Genomic DNA, 14,827 nt, shown 5'->3' with positions numbered 1-14,827 from the left:
GGGTCCTGGGATCAAGCCCCACATTGGGCTCTCTGCTCGGCGGGAGCCTGCTTCCCCCTCTCTCTCTGCCTGCCTCTCTGCCTACTTGTGACCTCTCTCTCTCTCTGTCAAATAAATAAATAAATAAAAATTTAAAAAGAGTTCTTTATGTTTTCTAGATATGTGTTGTTGTTGTTGTTGTTTTAAGATTTTATTTATTTTTGCGCGAGAGAGAGCACGAGCAGGGGTGAGGGGCAGAGGGAGAGAGAGAAGCAGACTGTGCTGAGTAGGAGACCTGATGCAAGGCTCCATCCCAGTACCTTGCCATCATGACCTGAGCTGAAAGCAAACGCTTACCCAGCTGAGGCACCTAGACACCCCTTGGTATGTGTTCTTTAACAGATATGTGACTTGCAAGTATTATCTCCCAGCTTGTGGCTGGGGCAGGTAAATTTTTCATCCCCCATCCATACTGAGGTAGCTTGAGGATTCCCATGTTTGAGAATTAGGAGACATTCATTCTGGGTTGGGTCTCAGCTCAGCCAAGCAAGAACATTGCTACTGGTTAATAATGAATTTTTAAGAGAAAATACTGGCATTTTTCTTGTTTATAAGTATAAAATTCACTTACTGTAGACAATTTTTAAAATATTGAAAATTGTAAATAAGGAAATGAGACTGGAATATGCTTGAGAACTCCAAGCAGAAGGCCAGCTGTCAAGGCTGTGTACATGAGAAGCATGAGTGCTTGGGGCTTCCCATATATTACACTTGGGGCAGCAGGACTATTACCAGCTTCCTCCACTTTGGGGATGGGGCTCTTAGTTCACTCTTATTGTTGCTAAGGATTGTCTCGAAATATGGTGGGCTGAGGCTGCACTTGTTCCTTCTGGATATAAGTTGGGTACTGCATCGGCAATGCTTGGTCAGTATCTGGCCTAAGCACTTAATAAATGTTTATATAATGGAAATCCAAAGTAAATGAAGTTCTTGAATGTAGATGCTATGGAATTAGTAAATATCTTCAGAACCTAGAGCTGAGCAAGACTTGGGAAAGAAGGGATTGATAAAGATAGAACTGGAGTGAATCAAATGTATGTGACTGATACTGTGCATGTGAATGATAGTGATATGACATTAAAGTCCAACACAAGTGTCCCACCTGCCAAGGACTCCTTGTCTTGGTGCTTTGTTGATGAAAAGCTTTCAGTTTGGTTGCAAAAGAACTTGATTTGCAAAATTGACTTGCAAAATTCTAGCTCGGCTGTTGAGTAACCACATAAACTTGGACCAATACTTAATCTCCTTTACTTTGATTCTTTTACTTACACATTGTGAATCCTTGGACATACCTGGAGAGCTGGCTATGAGGTTGTAGGAGATAGAGTACATAAAGCAATTTGGTATAATGACTGACACTCTAGGAGTCCAACGCATGTTGGGGGATTGCAGGACGGCTCAGTCTAGCCGCTGCAGTTGTGATCTACCCACACAGCTCTCTGACTTTGGGCGTAGTTCATAGAGGGGAGAGCTTACAGTGTTATTGCCAGCCTCACCAGGGTATATTTTTGCGCCACTCTTGTGTGTTTTTCAGTGATAGGAAAAAATCTCCTGGGAGAAAGATAATTGCATTATGTATCCTAGTGTCCAGGACATAGTCTTTTCTTGCATGGAGTGATTTCTGTAAATCTGTGTGAGTGCACTGACTTTCTTGGTGCCTTGTGGAATGACTCATTAGTGTCAGCAGCAGTACTGGCTATACAAGGGAATCCCAAGACCTGTAAAGTTGGAAACTTGTTCTCACGGAGAAACATCTTGAAGAAGGAGTTAGGGTGGAGGCCAGATTGGTGGAGTGATTGGTGCGAGGGCGACTGGTATTTTTGTAACAATTTTAGAGTTCTTTCAGATGAATATTTTTTTTAAAAGATTTTATTTATTTATTTGACAGAGAGAAATCACAAGTAAGCAGAGAGGCAGGCAGAGAGAAGAGGAAGCAGGCTCCCTGTGGAGCAGAGAGCCCGATGCCGGGCTTGATCCTAGGACCCTGGGATCATGACCTGAGCCGAAGGCAGAAGCTTTAACCCACTGAGCCACCCAGGTGCCCCTCAGATGAATATTTGTAGTGAGCTATTCTTTGCTGCCATTCTGAGTTCCTTCATTCTATCTTGACTTCTTTTCTCTTACTCCTAATCTATTTCTTCCATGTCTGGAAATTGCTTGACTCATGGAACCCAAGTTGTCCCTCCTTTTCTAGTGTTTGTAATGTTCTAAAGGAAGAGACTGTAATATTATTCATTGCCAATCAGTCATACTAGCAACAAACTGATGGAGCCTGTGTATAGTTTAAATTTGATGTTTTAGGTCATGGAAAGCTTAAATCCTTCACTTAATTAAGTTATAAATTCTGTACAAAACACTTGAATTAAAAAAAGAAACCAAGAGTCAGACGTTTAACTGATTGAGCCATCCGGGTGCCTCTTGGGCTGGCTTTTATAACAACAGATTTCAATTTTGGGGGCTTGAGACTGACTTATCAGAGCCCTTTTTATAATTTCCATGTTCGTTCCATTTCTGTTTTGTGGCCAGACATGAAAAGGTATTGGAGGGGCACCTGCATGGCTCAGTCGGTTAAATACCTACCTTTAACTCAGGTCGTGATCCCACGATCCTGGAATTGAGCCCTGCATTGGGCTCCCAGCTCAGCAGAGAGCCTGCTTCTCCCTCTGCCTGCCATCCTCCCTGGAGTGCTCTCTCTCTCTCTCTGTCAAATAGATAAATAAACCTTAAAAAAAAAGTATTGGAAATTTGAATCCTTCTATTAGAAGGCTTTTCTTTACATGCTAGAACAGGAACCAGTTTTGAAAGGGCTTCTCTTTCTCTGTGTGTCACAAAGCTCCTTGATGTAGTGCCCTGATGGCACATGACACAGCGAACTGAGCAAGCCACATGGCCGCATCTGCCTCCAAGGAGGAAAGAACACTGCAGTCCTCTGTCCCCCTAAGCCAGAGAGCCAGTGAACAACCCTAATGATCCCGTGGTTCTCCTTTGTGATCATCACACACAGTTCTCCTCATTGTAGGCAAAATAACTCATCCCTCCCCAAGCTCAGTCATCTGAACTGCTCCATTCAGCCACAGCATCACACTCCAAGTCCAGTGTCTCTCCATCAGGCCCAAGGTGTGCCAGGCGTGTCTGGAGGCTTCGTGAATTAAAATGACCCATGCCCCGGCCCCTCCCACGCTGGTGGAACTGGGAAACTTACTGCCTGGACCACTCTCATTCAGAAAGGGAATGGTAGTCATGGAATGGTAGCAATTCTGAAATGGAAATGAGCGACTAGGCTTTTTGGCGGGCCCCCACCTTGGGTTGGAGGATGCTTATTAATTATGCCCAGATTCTGCTTCCTGGAAAAGGACCCCAGTCCTAGTTCTCCATGCCCATTGGCTCCAGCCTCTTGGAGTTTCCTCCTTTTCTGGTAACTTCCTTGGCCACTAGAGAATGAGCCCTCACTGGGGTCTGAACAGTTTTCCCTGGCAACTTTCTGTCTCTAGGGCTGTTCTAAATATCCACTAGTCATAGTCCTCCTTTAACACACACACACATATACATATTTATTTCAGAACAGAGGGAGAGGGAAAGAGAGAGAGAATCTCAAGCACACTCTAGTGAGAGCCCAGTGGAGGGCTCGATCCCATGACCCTGAGATCATGACCTGAGCCAGCTGCTTAACCGACCGAGCCACCCAGCTGCTCTGGTCTTGTTTTAAAGCCAGATCTACAGTTTTGGCTAGACATGTCTCAGATTTGCTACATCCCTCACTGCATTCACCCCGCAGGTGCTTCCTCCCTCCTTCTTTATTTGAGGGTAACTTTTCTCTGCTAGGCTTCAGCTGAAGACCTACCCTCTTCGTCCATTCCTGAACCATTTTATTCCAAGTAAAGGAATTGACTACGTGCCACATGGATCCATGCTGAGGTTTTAATATCAGGTGTAATGGTTGTATACTTGATTTGATGCTTAATCAACTGTAGTTCCTTCAGTGGCCTTCTTCCTCTTCTGTTCTTTTTTTTTTTTTTAAGATTTTTATTTATTTATTTTTAAAGATCACAAGTATGCAGAGAGGCAGGCAGAGAGAGAGAGGAGGAAGCAGGCTCCCCACTGAGTAGAGAGCCTGATGCGGGGCTCGATCCCAGGACCCCGGGATCATGACCTGAGCCGAAGGCAGAGGCTTTAACCCACTGAGCCACCCAGGTGCCCCTTCATCTTATTTTCAACTGCTTGAGGTTGAAAAGTTGGTTGTCTTTTCCAGTCTTTCAAGTCTTTAAATCTGAGCTCTATTTTTATAAATTCCTGCCTGTAAGCCAACCAGTTCTCTTCTAATACCATTTCATTCTCCCACAGGCTTCTCTTCATCTTACTCAACTATTCTTCGCATCTCACTCTCTGTCTTTTCATCTTTTGCACTTGCTTTTGCATCTAATCTCATTTTTCACCAGGTCCTTATGGGCCGTGTCTCCTTGTCCTCTATGGAGGAAGCCAAACTATTTCCAGACCTTTCTTCTGGACCCGTCACTGTATCTTATAAGTGTTTTCTTTGAGGATTTCAGAGGCTGTTCCTTTCCCTTTACTTAAAAATTTTCTTGATCACATACCTTGTGTTATTCTTCTCCAGTTGTTATTCCTTTAAAAGTAAAATCGGCCAAGTATGTTTATCAACAAATAAGCTCCATCACTGTCCATTCGGGTTCACGGCTTAGGGCAAGTCAACCTCTGCAAACCTCAGTACAGTTCTCCATTTTCAGAAGGCTTTGCTCAGATAAAATCTTTATTTACCCTCCCTACTTGCTCTTCTGGTGTGGGTGGAATATATGAAATTAAAATGCGGAGCACTTGCTGCCACCAAGACTTATGTTGCTTTGCTTATAGGGACTGTGCTCAGAATGTGACGTATCCTCTCAGGTTCCCCCAACTCCCTTTCCAGTTGTCTCTTAGGAGTTGTTGTCCTCCCTGAATGTACGAAGATGGGAGGAGAAAGAGAAATGTGGTGTGTGGGTATGTGTTGGGGTACAAAATCTTACCAACACAAAAGATCTGCACTGATGGGAATTTGAAGTTGCAATGGATACATTCAGCCCGCCAGTGTCTGAATCAGGTAACTGACTATGGAGTTTGTTAGAAGTGCCTTCCTTTCTTTTTTTTCAGGTGGCCTCAGTTTCATGATGCTTAAACTGATGGTGGCATGTCAAGAAACCTGGACAAGTTTTTGTTTTGTTTTGTTTTTCCTTTCCTCAGTCCGGTGTCTGTGTTATAGTTACGAGATCTTTCCAGATTCTGATGTTATCTGTTGATTTTAGTTTTATGTGTATAATTTCTTGTGTTATTTCCTGCCTGTTCAGAAATTTGATAGAGGTTGCATGGTTCAAAAGGCACATGTGGTTGTAAACTGGAAGTCTTTGCCCCTTAATTTCTGGGTTTGTCTTCTGACACCTGGAGGGGGCTTATGTTCTTAAGTCTGGTAATAGAATTCCTAAAAGTAATTATAGTGTTATCTCTGTGTTTGGCTTTTTACTAAAAATGGTAAGGCTTTTTTATATCTTCCTCTGAACTTGACATTATATAGTGTTTCTGTTTCAGATAGCCGCAATGTTTCCCTTCTTCAGAAAATCTCCAGAATCTAAAAAGCCTTCCACACCAGAGACAGAAGCAGATGGATTTGTCCTTTTAGGTGAGTCTTTTTAAGAAATAATCATAATTGGCTGAAGAATTTTTTCTTTAAAAGATTACTTGGAAATTATGTGATTGATTTTTTAAATTAGTTCCTTCTAATTCTAGAATTCATTTATGTATATGAAATCTATAAAAATAAAGGTCATCAATCACTTAGAATATTGTCATCAAGTCATACACTTCTTATATATTACTTTGGCTGTATCCTTCAAATTAAATGTGAAAAATCATCCCTTTTTTTCCTACATGATAAGCTGGTCAACCTTTTTAATTGTGAAAAACCAGAAGTCTTGAAGGATCCTTGGTAGATTCAAGTTCTGTTTTATAAATAGCACCAAACCTTACTTCTTAAATTAGCATCTGAAATTAAATTAGACATCCAATAAATAATTTACTGGATGAAGTATACTTTTTAAATATGTTAAATTGTGTCTTCTCTGTGTTTGTTAAGACTGGTTTATTTTCTGTTATAAAACTGATACCTGCACTTATTATGATTTTGGTGGCTTAAAAAAAAAAAAGTTCTTTCAAACAAATACTATGCTCTTTCCAAAGGGAATTCTGAAAAAAAACATTTCCTTCATGTCACTATGTCTTTCCCCCTGAGGAGGAGATTTGCAGTCTTTGTATAGTTCTTCCCAGAAATTCTCTCCCCAGAGGGTGGTGAGCCAAAACCCAATGTTCCCACGTAGCAGGCATCCTCTTCCACTCTGGACTTCCTCCTGCCAAATTCAGCTCCTTCCTCAAGAAGTTGTGCATGAATTCATAGGGCATTTGCTCCCTGGGATGTTTCTCAGGTGTCTCCCTTTCTAGATTCTAGTTTCCTACCTCTTAACAGTCTTTATCTTGGTCCTGTCAGACCAGAGTCCCCTTGCATTGGCAAATGTTCTGTATGTCTTTGAGAAGTGGAAGATGGCTGCTTGGGTTTAAGGGTCATCCTGAATTTTCAGCTTAGGCCCTCTCAGAGCCAGGGTTCCTGCTGTGCCTCTTTTCCCATACTTTTAGAAGTGTACGTGGGTGGGTCTCTGCCTCTTCAGCCCTTCTCTTTAGGATCTGGTCTCTCACAGAAATGACACAATGGTTTTGCCCATCTGGCCCTCTTCCATTGCTAGGCCTTAATCTCTGGGAGACCAGATTAGGTCTGGGCCTTAGTTTTTCTTGTGGCTAAATATTACTTTAGACTATCCCATCTTTTCCACAGTCGAGTTCTGGCAGGCCAGAATACACAGTGCTGGCAGATGCCCTTTCCCTTCTGGCACTTTCTCTGAATTGCCTCATATTGTCCTGGGACGGGGCAATATCCCTGGTGGTCAGATTTCTTTTCTCTCTGCCCAGATCTCCTCCACCTCAGGCAAAATAGTGAGACATTGTTTGACCAGGGTCAGTGGTTTTTCCGGGGAACTTTCTGATAAGTATAAACTGGGGTGTCATGCACACGCCTATTTATCTGGCCCTTCTTACCACATCAGGAGTTTATGCCATGGCTTCCTGGTCAGAACTGGCTCTGTCAGTCCCAACTTCCGTTCCTTGAAATCTGCCAGCATTGCTTCCCTCTTACCTCCTGAATTAGCTTCACTACTGAACCTCAAGGATGCCTCTGGTCTCTTCTTTAGGCCTTTCACAAGAAATTTATCTCTCAAAATTTGCTTCAACAAAGCCTGATGTTCCCAGCTCAATTCTTTATTTTTCTGTAGTCTGAACACATATGTGGAGAACTTTGCTACTTTCTGTTGTTTCATGATTTGAAATCAACATTATTATTTTTGTAATCAAATAGCCATCTAAAGGCTGTGAGAGATGCGCACAGACATCTTTGAGAGCATGGGCAGTTTCTAATGCTGGGCCTCGGCAACTCTTTATACATCTTCTTCACCTCTCTGGCTCTCTGGCCCACGCTTAGCAGCACTTTAGGGCTAATTTTTAACCACAGGCCAAAACACTCCAGCTGCTGCTCTTTCTGAAGTCTCCAGTGTCTGGTGGCTTGAAACATGTAGATGCTTCACTTTCGCCAGCTAGACCAATAGGGGCACAGTTTCCAGGCAATTCTACCTCAGTGGGTGAAGCTTATTTGCTGTGGACCTTTCCTCTTCTAGAAAAGACTGGTTTAAGACGCTGTCTTTAGCTGAGCCTCAGAAGATACAGAAACTTGCAGATTTGCTAATTCACGAGGAAACTTCCAGCACTACATGACTCTGATCTGCTCTCATGTTCCAGCTGTGCCATCTGATATACCTAAGCTCTAAGGGTACATTTTCCCAAAAGCCAACATGCTGTACTTTAAGGGCATTTTCCCAGGACCATCTCAAAAGGAGTCGGGTAGGTTCTGTTCCTGCACGGTACCTCCCCCGCAGCAACCATGGTGACACTTCTGTCGTCGTTCTACCTCAGTGATATAATTTGAAATGCAGCTGGTGGTACTCCCTCTTTCAGATGACCCAAGCCACACAAGTCCCATAGATGTCTGCTGAGACTTTCTCGTCCATCTGCTTCCATGAGTGTTGATGCTTGTCTCTGTTTAGCCCTGTTTCCCTCCAGGTACAAAGCTTTACCCCTTCGCCACTTTCCGTGAAAAATCTTTGCATCTACCTACTGTTCTGTGAGCTTAGTTACTCTCCTGAAGTTGTGGTGGTATCAGCCAGCATCAGCATCAGCTCTCTCTTCCTGTGTCTCCTTTCTCTTCTCATTGATCACACCACCTCCCTTCTTTCTCAGGAACACCTCAGAGGCACTGTGGGGAAGCGCAGATAAGAATCCTGACTCGAGCCAGACCTGTTGGCTCAGTACCCTGGCTCTCCAACTTGCCAGAGTCTCTGTTTTAAGGGAGGCAGAACTTCTCACTCCTCCTAAGGTCTCTGCCTGGGCCTAGGAAATACAAACACATAGGACGCAATGACAGGAGGGAAGCATGCAGATTTTTCCATGTACATGGAAGCTCCTCCCACCCCAGGAAAATGAAGACCAAAGAAGTGGCAAAACCTATGTGCTTATATACCAGGTTAAACAAAGAGGCCCTTATGGAAGAGTAAAGAATGTGGGGAGACAAAAGGAAGATAAGAGTTATTTTAACAGAGTCTGTTTGTACAGAGTTCTCTTGGCCTCAGTTCTCCACCTCTGCTGATAGGAGTACTTCTTTCCTCCTGGCATCTTCTCTAGGGGACTTTATCTCCTGCTTTTAGGAAGGAAAGGGAAGGCCAGAAAGCCCTTCTTGCACCTGCTCTTTTTCAAGAGCCTTCAGCTCAGAACAGTCCTTATGCCAGAGTGGCATATTTTGGAATAGTGTATATGCCACCCCCCACCATTTTGGGCAAGTTTTATAACCTCCGGGGGTGGGAGGGCATTTAGAAAATGAGCACAAAAATAATACCAACCCCATAGGGTTATGGAGAGGATTAAGTGGGTTACCATGTATAAAGGGCTTAGAACAGCCCTGTCAGTGAAATGGTAGTATTATGTCCATGTACAGGTGAGAACTTAACTTCTCTGAGTTCCTCCAGCTAATGTGTAGCCAATCTGGAAGGAGTCCAGGCAATCTGACTTTGGAGCCTAATCCTCTTAACCACTAAGCTACCCATCTTTTTTTTTTTTTTTTAATGTCATAATATCATTTTAAATTTTAAGACATCAGTGACATTTTAAGCCCTTCAAAAAAAATTTTACATTGTGTTCCTTACTTTTTCAAAGAGAAAGTGTTGTGTTTCTTTGGTTTCATTTTTAAATAAAAGTGTTGGTTGTTCATAAAGTTGGGCTATGATTTTGGCTACCTTAAACCTTTTGGTATGTAATATGTAATGTATAATAGTCTAAATATTTTTAACTATATCAGACAACAGTAATCTTAATGAGGTTGAGGTTGGAAGATAGTATACATTATTTAGTTAGTAAAAAAATGCACTGACAGTCAGGGACTTAATTGATTTGACTGGTAAAAGTCAGAACAGATTATTAGGCATATAATAGGCTGTCTTTAAAAATGGTTTTTAAAGGGGTTACCACTTTAAAAGTGGTAACCTCTTTTTTTAAAGCTGACTTGTTCTGCTAAGTTGTTCCTTTTTATCATGTGATAACATACTGACAAATGTAATACCCACTTTAGTCTCAGTGCATACTGTGTAAAATATTTGGGAAAATGCCGAATAGGTCAAATGGTAGATATGAAATGCTCTTACTAACATGCTCCATATTGCACACATATATTTTGGTCATCATATATCCACATAACTTTCTTTGCCCTCATGTGCAATAGATACACTGCAGGAAAATAAATGTATATAATGGGTTTTGTTGTGTTTTGGAAGTGACACAAATAAAGACTTAGAAACACAATTATATTTATGATAACAACTTCTTCTTGATATGGATTCTACAGAATTTGTGAGATTATCATTGTATGTTTCTAAAATGGTCAGTAAATTATGTTGTGAAAGGTATGAATTATCTCTTTTTTCCCACTCCAGAGTACCTTTTACTCTAGGTAATTCTTCCTGCTTATTTAACACAAAGAGGTTTTAGGTCCCAAAGATTAGATGGCATTGTTGAGTTGCTGAAGTCAACATCCCGCGGCTTGAAACTCAGGGTTCAGGCACAGCCTAGGTACTTTGATGATAATAGGAATAGCTGGGATGTTGGTATACAATTAGCTCACTTTTGGACAGAAGGCTTTTTCCCTGTTAAGGTTTCCAAAGCTTTCAGCCTTTGTGAAATGTTGAGCGTGTTGAATAAGGATGGGGTGGGGGTGGGGGGAAGCCTTGTAGAAAAACATCCTTTCCCTTGTAACCAGTTCCCATTCACATAAGAAGGTAATAGCTATCCCTTCATTCAGTAATGAAGTTGAAGTAATCCTCCAGGGTACACGTTTTACACAAAAACAAATTGCAGTTTTCATTTGCATCACTGGGTGGCGATTTTTCTTAGTTTTATACTAGTGTTTAAAACCCCAGAGAGCGTGGTAACTATTTGTAATTACCAGGGTTTTCTTGTGTTATGACATGTTTAATTGTACTTTTAAGACATTATCTTTAAGTTGATTACAAATTTACTACTGTAGTGTGCAACCTCGTAGTTATTTTAAATTAAGGAAAAGGGTATCTGTTGCCTAGACGTTGGCATATAATTCCTTCCAAAACTAAGACAAAGGCATGAATTAGCTTATTATGTTATGGCAAGAAGAAGGAAAAATAAAAGCAACAAGAAAACCCCACAGAATATAAGATGAAAAGGATTAATTTAGATTACTCTTGTTATGTTCGCTGACATGGTTGACCAGATATTGAATAGGGCTTTGGACCTGGCAGAATGAAATAGGGCAAGGACTGCCCTGAAGATGGAAGGGCTTAGGTTATGGTACAGGCGACGTTCATCACAGCTTTCAGAATTTGCAGGTGCTTCTTAAAGTAGGGCACGGGGACCCATAGTTCCCAATAAGCTAGTTCTTTCGTAAAACTGAATCGAGAATCAGAGTTTAGTAATTCAGTGGCTTGGATTTCATCATCTTTGAAGTATTAATATTGAAATATGTAACTTAGTCTCACCTTCTGTTTTCCAGTTGAAATGATAGATCAGATTTTGAAACGTAATGGCTTATTTTTTAAGATCCTCATCCTCAGAATGATTCAAACCGTCTGTACACACTCCAGTTAAACCATTCCATTTTTATATGGGAATTTTTGGTAATCTCTTTATCTCTGTGCTCCTTTCTTTATTTAAAAGTGGAAATTTGGCTGTGTACAAGACTAATTTACATTCTAAGAGATGAGGGACTGTAAGTCACTTTGAGTCTCTCTAGGACCAAAGGCTTTAATTAAAACAACAAAGATAAAAACTAAGCATACTTTTAGTGTGTGCTTTCTATTTTTACTCCCTTTTCTTAGAACAGAAGTATACCAAATCTTTTTAAAAAATAGAGTGTTGATGGATTAAAAAAGCAACTGACCCTATTCGTATCTCTTTACCCATGTATTGTGATATCCAGAAAAACTCAAATTGCAATTACTTTACTTAGCAATCTTTGTATTTTTACTCTGACCTTTCAGTTCTAAAGCAAGTGTGCCAGGATTTTTCAACTAACTTCATCATGCACTTGCTTATTTTCCCACTATGGATAGAATTAATAGGACTTTCACATTCATTGGCTCCTAATTCTAGTTTACCCGTTCATCTAGCGACACTTTGGAGTTGGAAGTGTTGAGGCACGTCTGTCCCGTGTAGGGCGTACCCCCTGTCTTGTCTCCTGGACTGAGCAGGTTAGAAGGAACATCATGGGGCAAAGGAGAGGTGTGGACCATACTGAGAAGCAGAACTGAGCCTGCTGTTTCATACACTTTTCATACACTTAATTATGAGCAAGTCAGTCATTCATCCTGGGACTCAGTGATGTCAGTTGGATGATCTTTTTCTTTGCCTCCCTGGTTCTAACCCTCCTGTGCATTAGAGAGCACTTTGAAAAGACGCTGGTGCTGGGACCTCCAGAATCCATATATTCTGGTTAGAGAGACCTGGGATTCGACACAGACAGGAATTTTTTTTTTCTTTCAGTGTTCTCCAGACAGTTCGAGTGTGCATGCAGAACCCGGCACCATGGCTATTCTCTTTTCTGTGATTTAGTGCTCATACACCAGCAAACACTTTGGAAAGGACCTCATAAAAATATAGACTTAACGGTTTCTCTTCTACTGTAGTTAAGCCATAAACAAATAAACAACAAGCAAACAAAACCACAACATTTCTAGGTTAAACACACATCCTTTCAAACACCAGGTAAAAAGCAGAAAGCTTGAAGTTTCTTAATATATTTGGAAACTTAAATCTTTTTTTTTTAATCAGTGGAGCAGCTGAGAAACTTTTTATTAACCTAATTACACAAATGTGAATTCCAAGTGGCCTATAACCCTTTTCGTCTTTAGCCAGAGTACATCTATGTGATGGATTAACACCTGTAAGATCTTCAGAAGAGCTTTTTCTTTGAATTAAAACCTTCGGGCAGCCATATTTTTCCTGTAGCTATTGAGGGGGTGGGCGGTCAGTGACTGGTTTACTCTGCTGCTGTTTCCCGGAGGGCACTTACTTAGGCAATATCAGTAGGGAAGCAATTTAAGCACGCGACACCATATTTCATAAATGAGTTTCCTCTAGTATTTTGTTGGAGGCTTTCATGATCCTATATCTTCCACATTTGAGACTATTTAACTAACATTGTGATGAGTAGTTTTTATATTTGAGCTTAAAATTTTATATTTTCTTTCATTCTATTGAGGAAATAAAAATGAGGATGACAAAGTAAAATGTACACTATAAGCACAGTACTTTGTACTGGCAATTCAGGTAGGGTCGGAAGACCTAAGTGTTGGCTTTCTGGTAATCTGAATAATACGACCGTATTCTTTCATATTTTAGTGGTTGTCTTACTCAGCATCTATTTTTTTCCTTTGAATGCAACCAAAGCATGTTATGAAAGGAACGATTCTTACAAGGGTAGCACATTAATCTTCATAAATGTGAATTTCTAAAAAACGTATCTTCTTCCTTTAGTCTGTCATCATAGAATTAGAGTGTCACCTCAGTATAGCATTATCTAATAAAGTCATCCACAAGAAAAACATCTAAAATTTGTGTGATGGAGTTTTTTCTTATTCGAGTGATCACTAGTTGAACATTCCTGTGCACCCCCTCTGTCACAGGTGCTCTGCTCTTTGTTGAAAAGGCTGCAGATTCCTGGGCCTGACCCCTGCTTAGTGAAACAGAATCTTTGGAGCTCTAGCCTGAGAATAAGCATTTTTTAAAAAAGCAACACATCGGACTTTTCTATGACAAAAGAGACAAGAATATACAATGGGGGAAAGAAAGTCTCTTCAACAAATGGTGCTGGGGAAACTGGATGGCTACATACAAAAGAACAAAAGAGGACCACTTTTGGACACCCTACAAAAAAATAAACTCAAAGTGGATTAAAGACCTGGGGCGCCTGGGTGGCTCAGTGGGTTAAAGCCTCTGCCTTCGGCTCAGGTCGTGATCTCAGGGTCCTGGGATCCAGCCCTGCATTGGGCTCTCTGCTCAGCGGGGAGCCTGCTTCCCACCCCCCACCCCCCGCCCCCGCCTCCCACTCTGCCTAGTTGTGATCTCTGTCTGTCAAATAAATAAATAAAATCTTTTTTTAAAAAAAAAGTAGATTAAAGACCTAAATAGAGACCTAAAACTATAAAACTCCTAGAAAAGAACATAGGAAGTAATTTCTCTGATATCAGCTGTAGCGACTTCTTTCTAGATGTCTTCCTCAGGCAAGGGAAACAAAAGCAAAAATAAACTGTTAGGATCATGCCGCAATAAAAAGATTTTGGACAGCAAAGGAAACCAAAACAAGGCAACCTACTGAATGGCAGAAGATGTTTCCAAGTGGTATATCTGATAAGGGGTTACTATTCAAAATATGCAAAGAACTTATATAACCCTAAACCAAAAAATCAAATAATCCAATTTAAAAAATGGGCAGAGGTCCTGAATAGACATTTTTTTCAAAGAAAATATACAGATGGCCAACAGACACATGAAATGATGCTCCTATTAATAAGGGAAATGCAAATCAAATCCACAATGAGTTATCACTTTGCATCTGTCAGAATGGCGAAGATCAAAAAGACAAGAAATAACACGTGTTAGCAAGAATGTGGAGGGAAAGGGAGCACTTGTGCACCACTGGTGGGAAGGGAAATGGGGACAGCCACTGTGCGAAACGGTATGGAGATTCCTCAAAAAATTAAAAATAGAACACATGATCCAGTAATTCCACTACTGGGTATTTATCCAAAGAATAGGAAAACACTAATTCAAAGGGATATATGCGCCCCTATGTTCATTGCAGCATTATTTACAATAGCCAAATTATGGAAGCAGCCTATGTCCATTGATAAAGATGTGGGGTACACACACACATATACACTGGAATATTACTCAGCCATAAATATGAAATCTTGCAATTTGCAACACATGGGTAGATCGAGAGGGTATAAAGCCAAGTGAAATAAGTCAGAGAAAGACAAATACCATATGATCTCACTTGTGTGAAATTAAGAAACAAAGCAAACGAACAAAGCAAAAAGAACAAACCAAAAATCAGACTTTTAACTCTATA

General features: G+C 40.9%; 1 protein-coding gene across 1 annotated transcript in view; it reads left to right on the top strand.

Moving 5' to 3' along the window:
- Nucleotides 1–14,827, top strand: part of UMAD1 (UBAP1-MVB12-associated (UMA) domain containing 1) — a 238,692-nt gene that overhangs the window by 46,181 nt on the left and 177,684 nt on the right. Inside the window, exon 5 of the mRNA XM_082693370.1 lies at nucleotides 5,614–5,704. Within this exon, the coding sequence (XP_082549496.1) occupies nucleotides 5,614–5,704 (91 nt within the window). The remainder of the gene's footprint in view (nucleotides 1–5,613; nucleotides 5,705–14,827) is intronic.

The sequence above is a fragment of the Mustela nivalis genome (genome assembly GCF_964662115.1).
Source record: "Mustela nivalis genome assembly, chromosome: 12".
NCBI classification, from domain to species: domain Eukaryota; kingdom Metazoa; phylum Chordata; class Mammalia; order Carnivora; family Mustelidae; genus Mustela; species Mustela nivalis.
The sequence above is the reverse complement of the archived record's forward strand: the minus strand, read 5'-3'. Positions and strand labels throughout refer to the sequence as shown.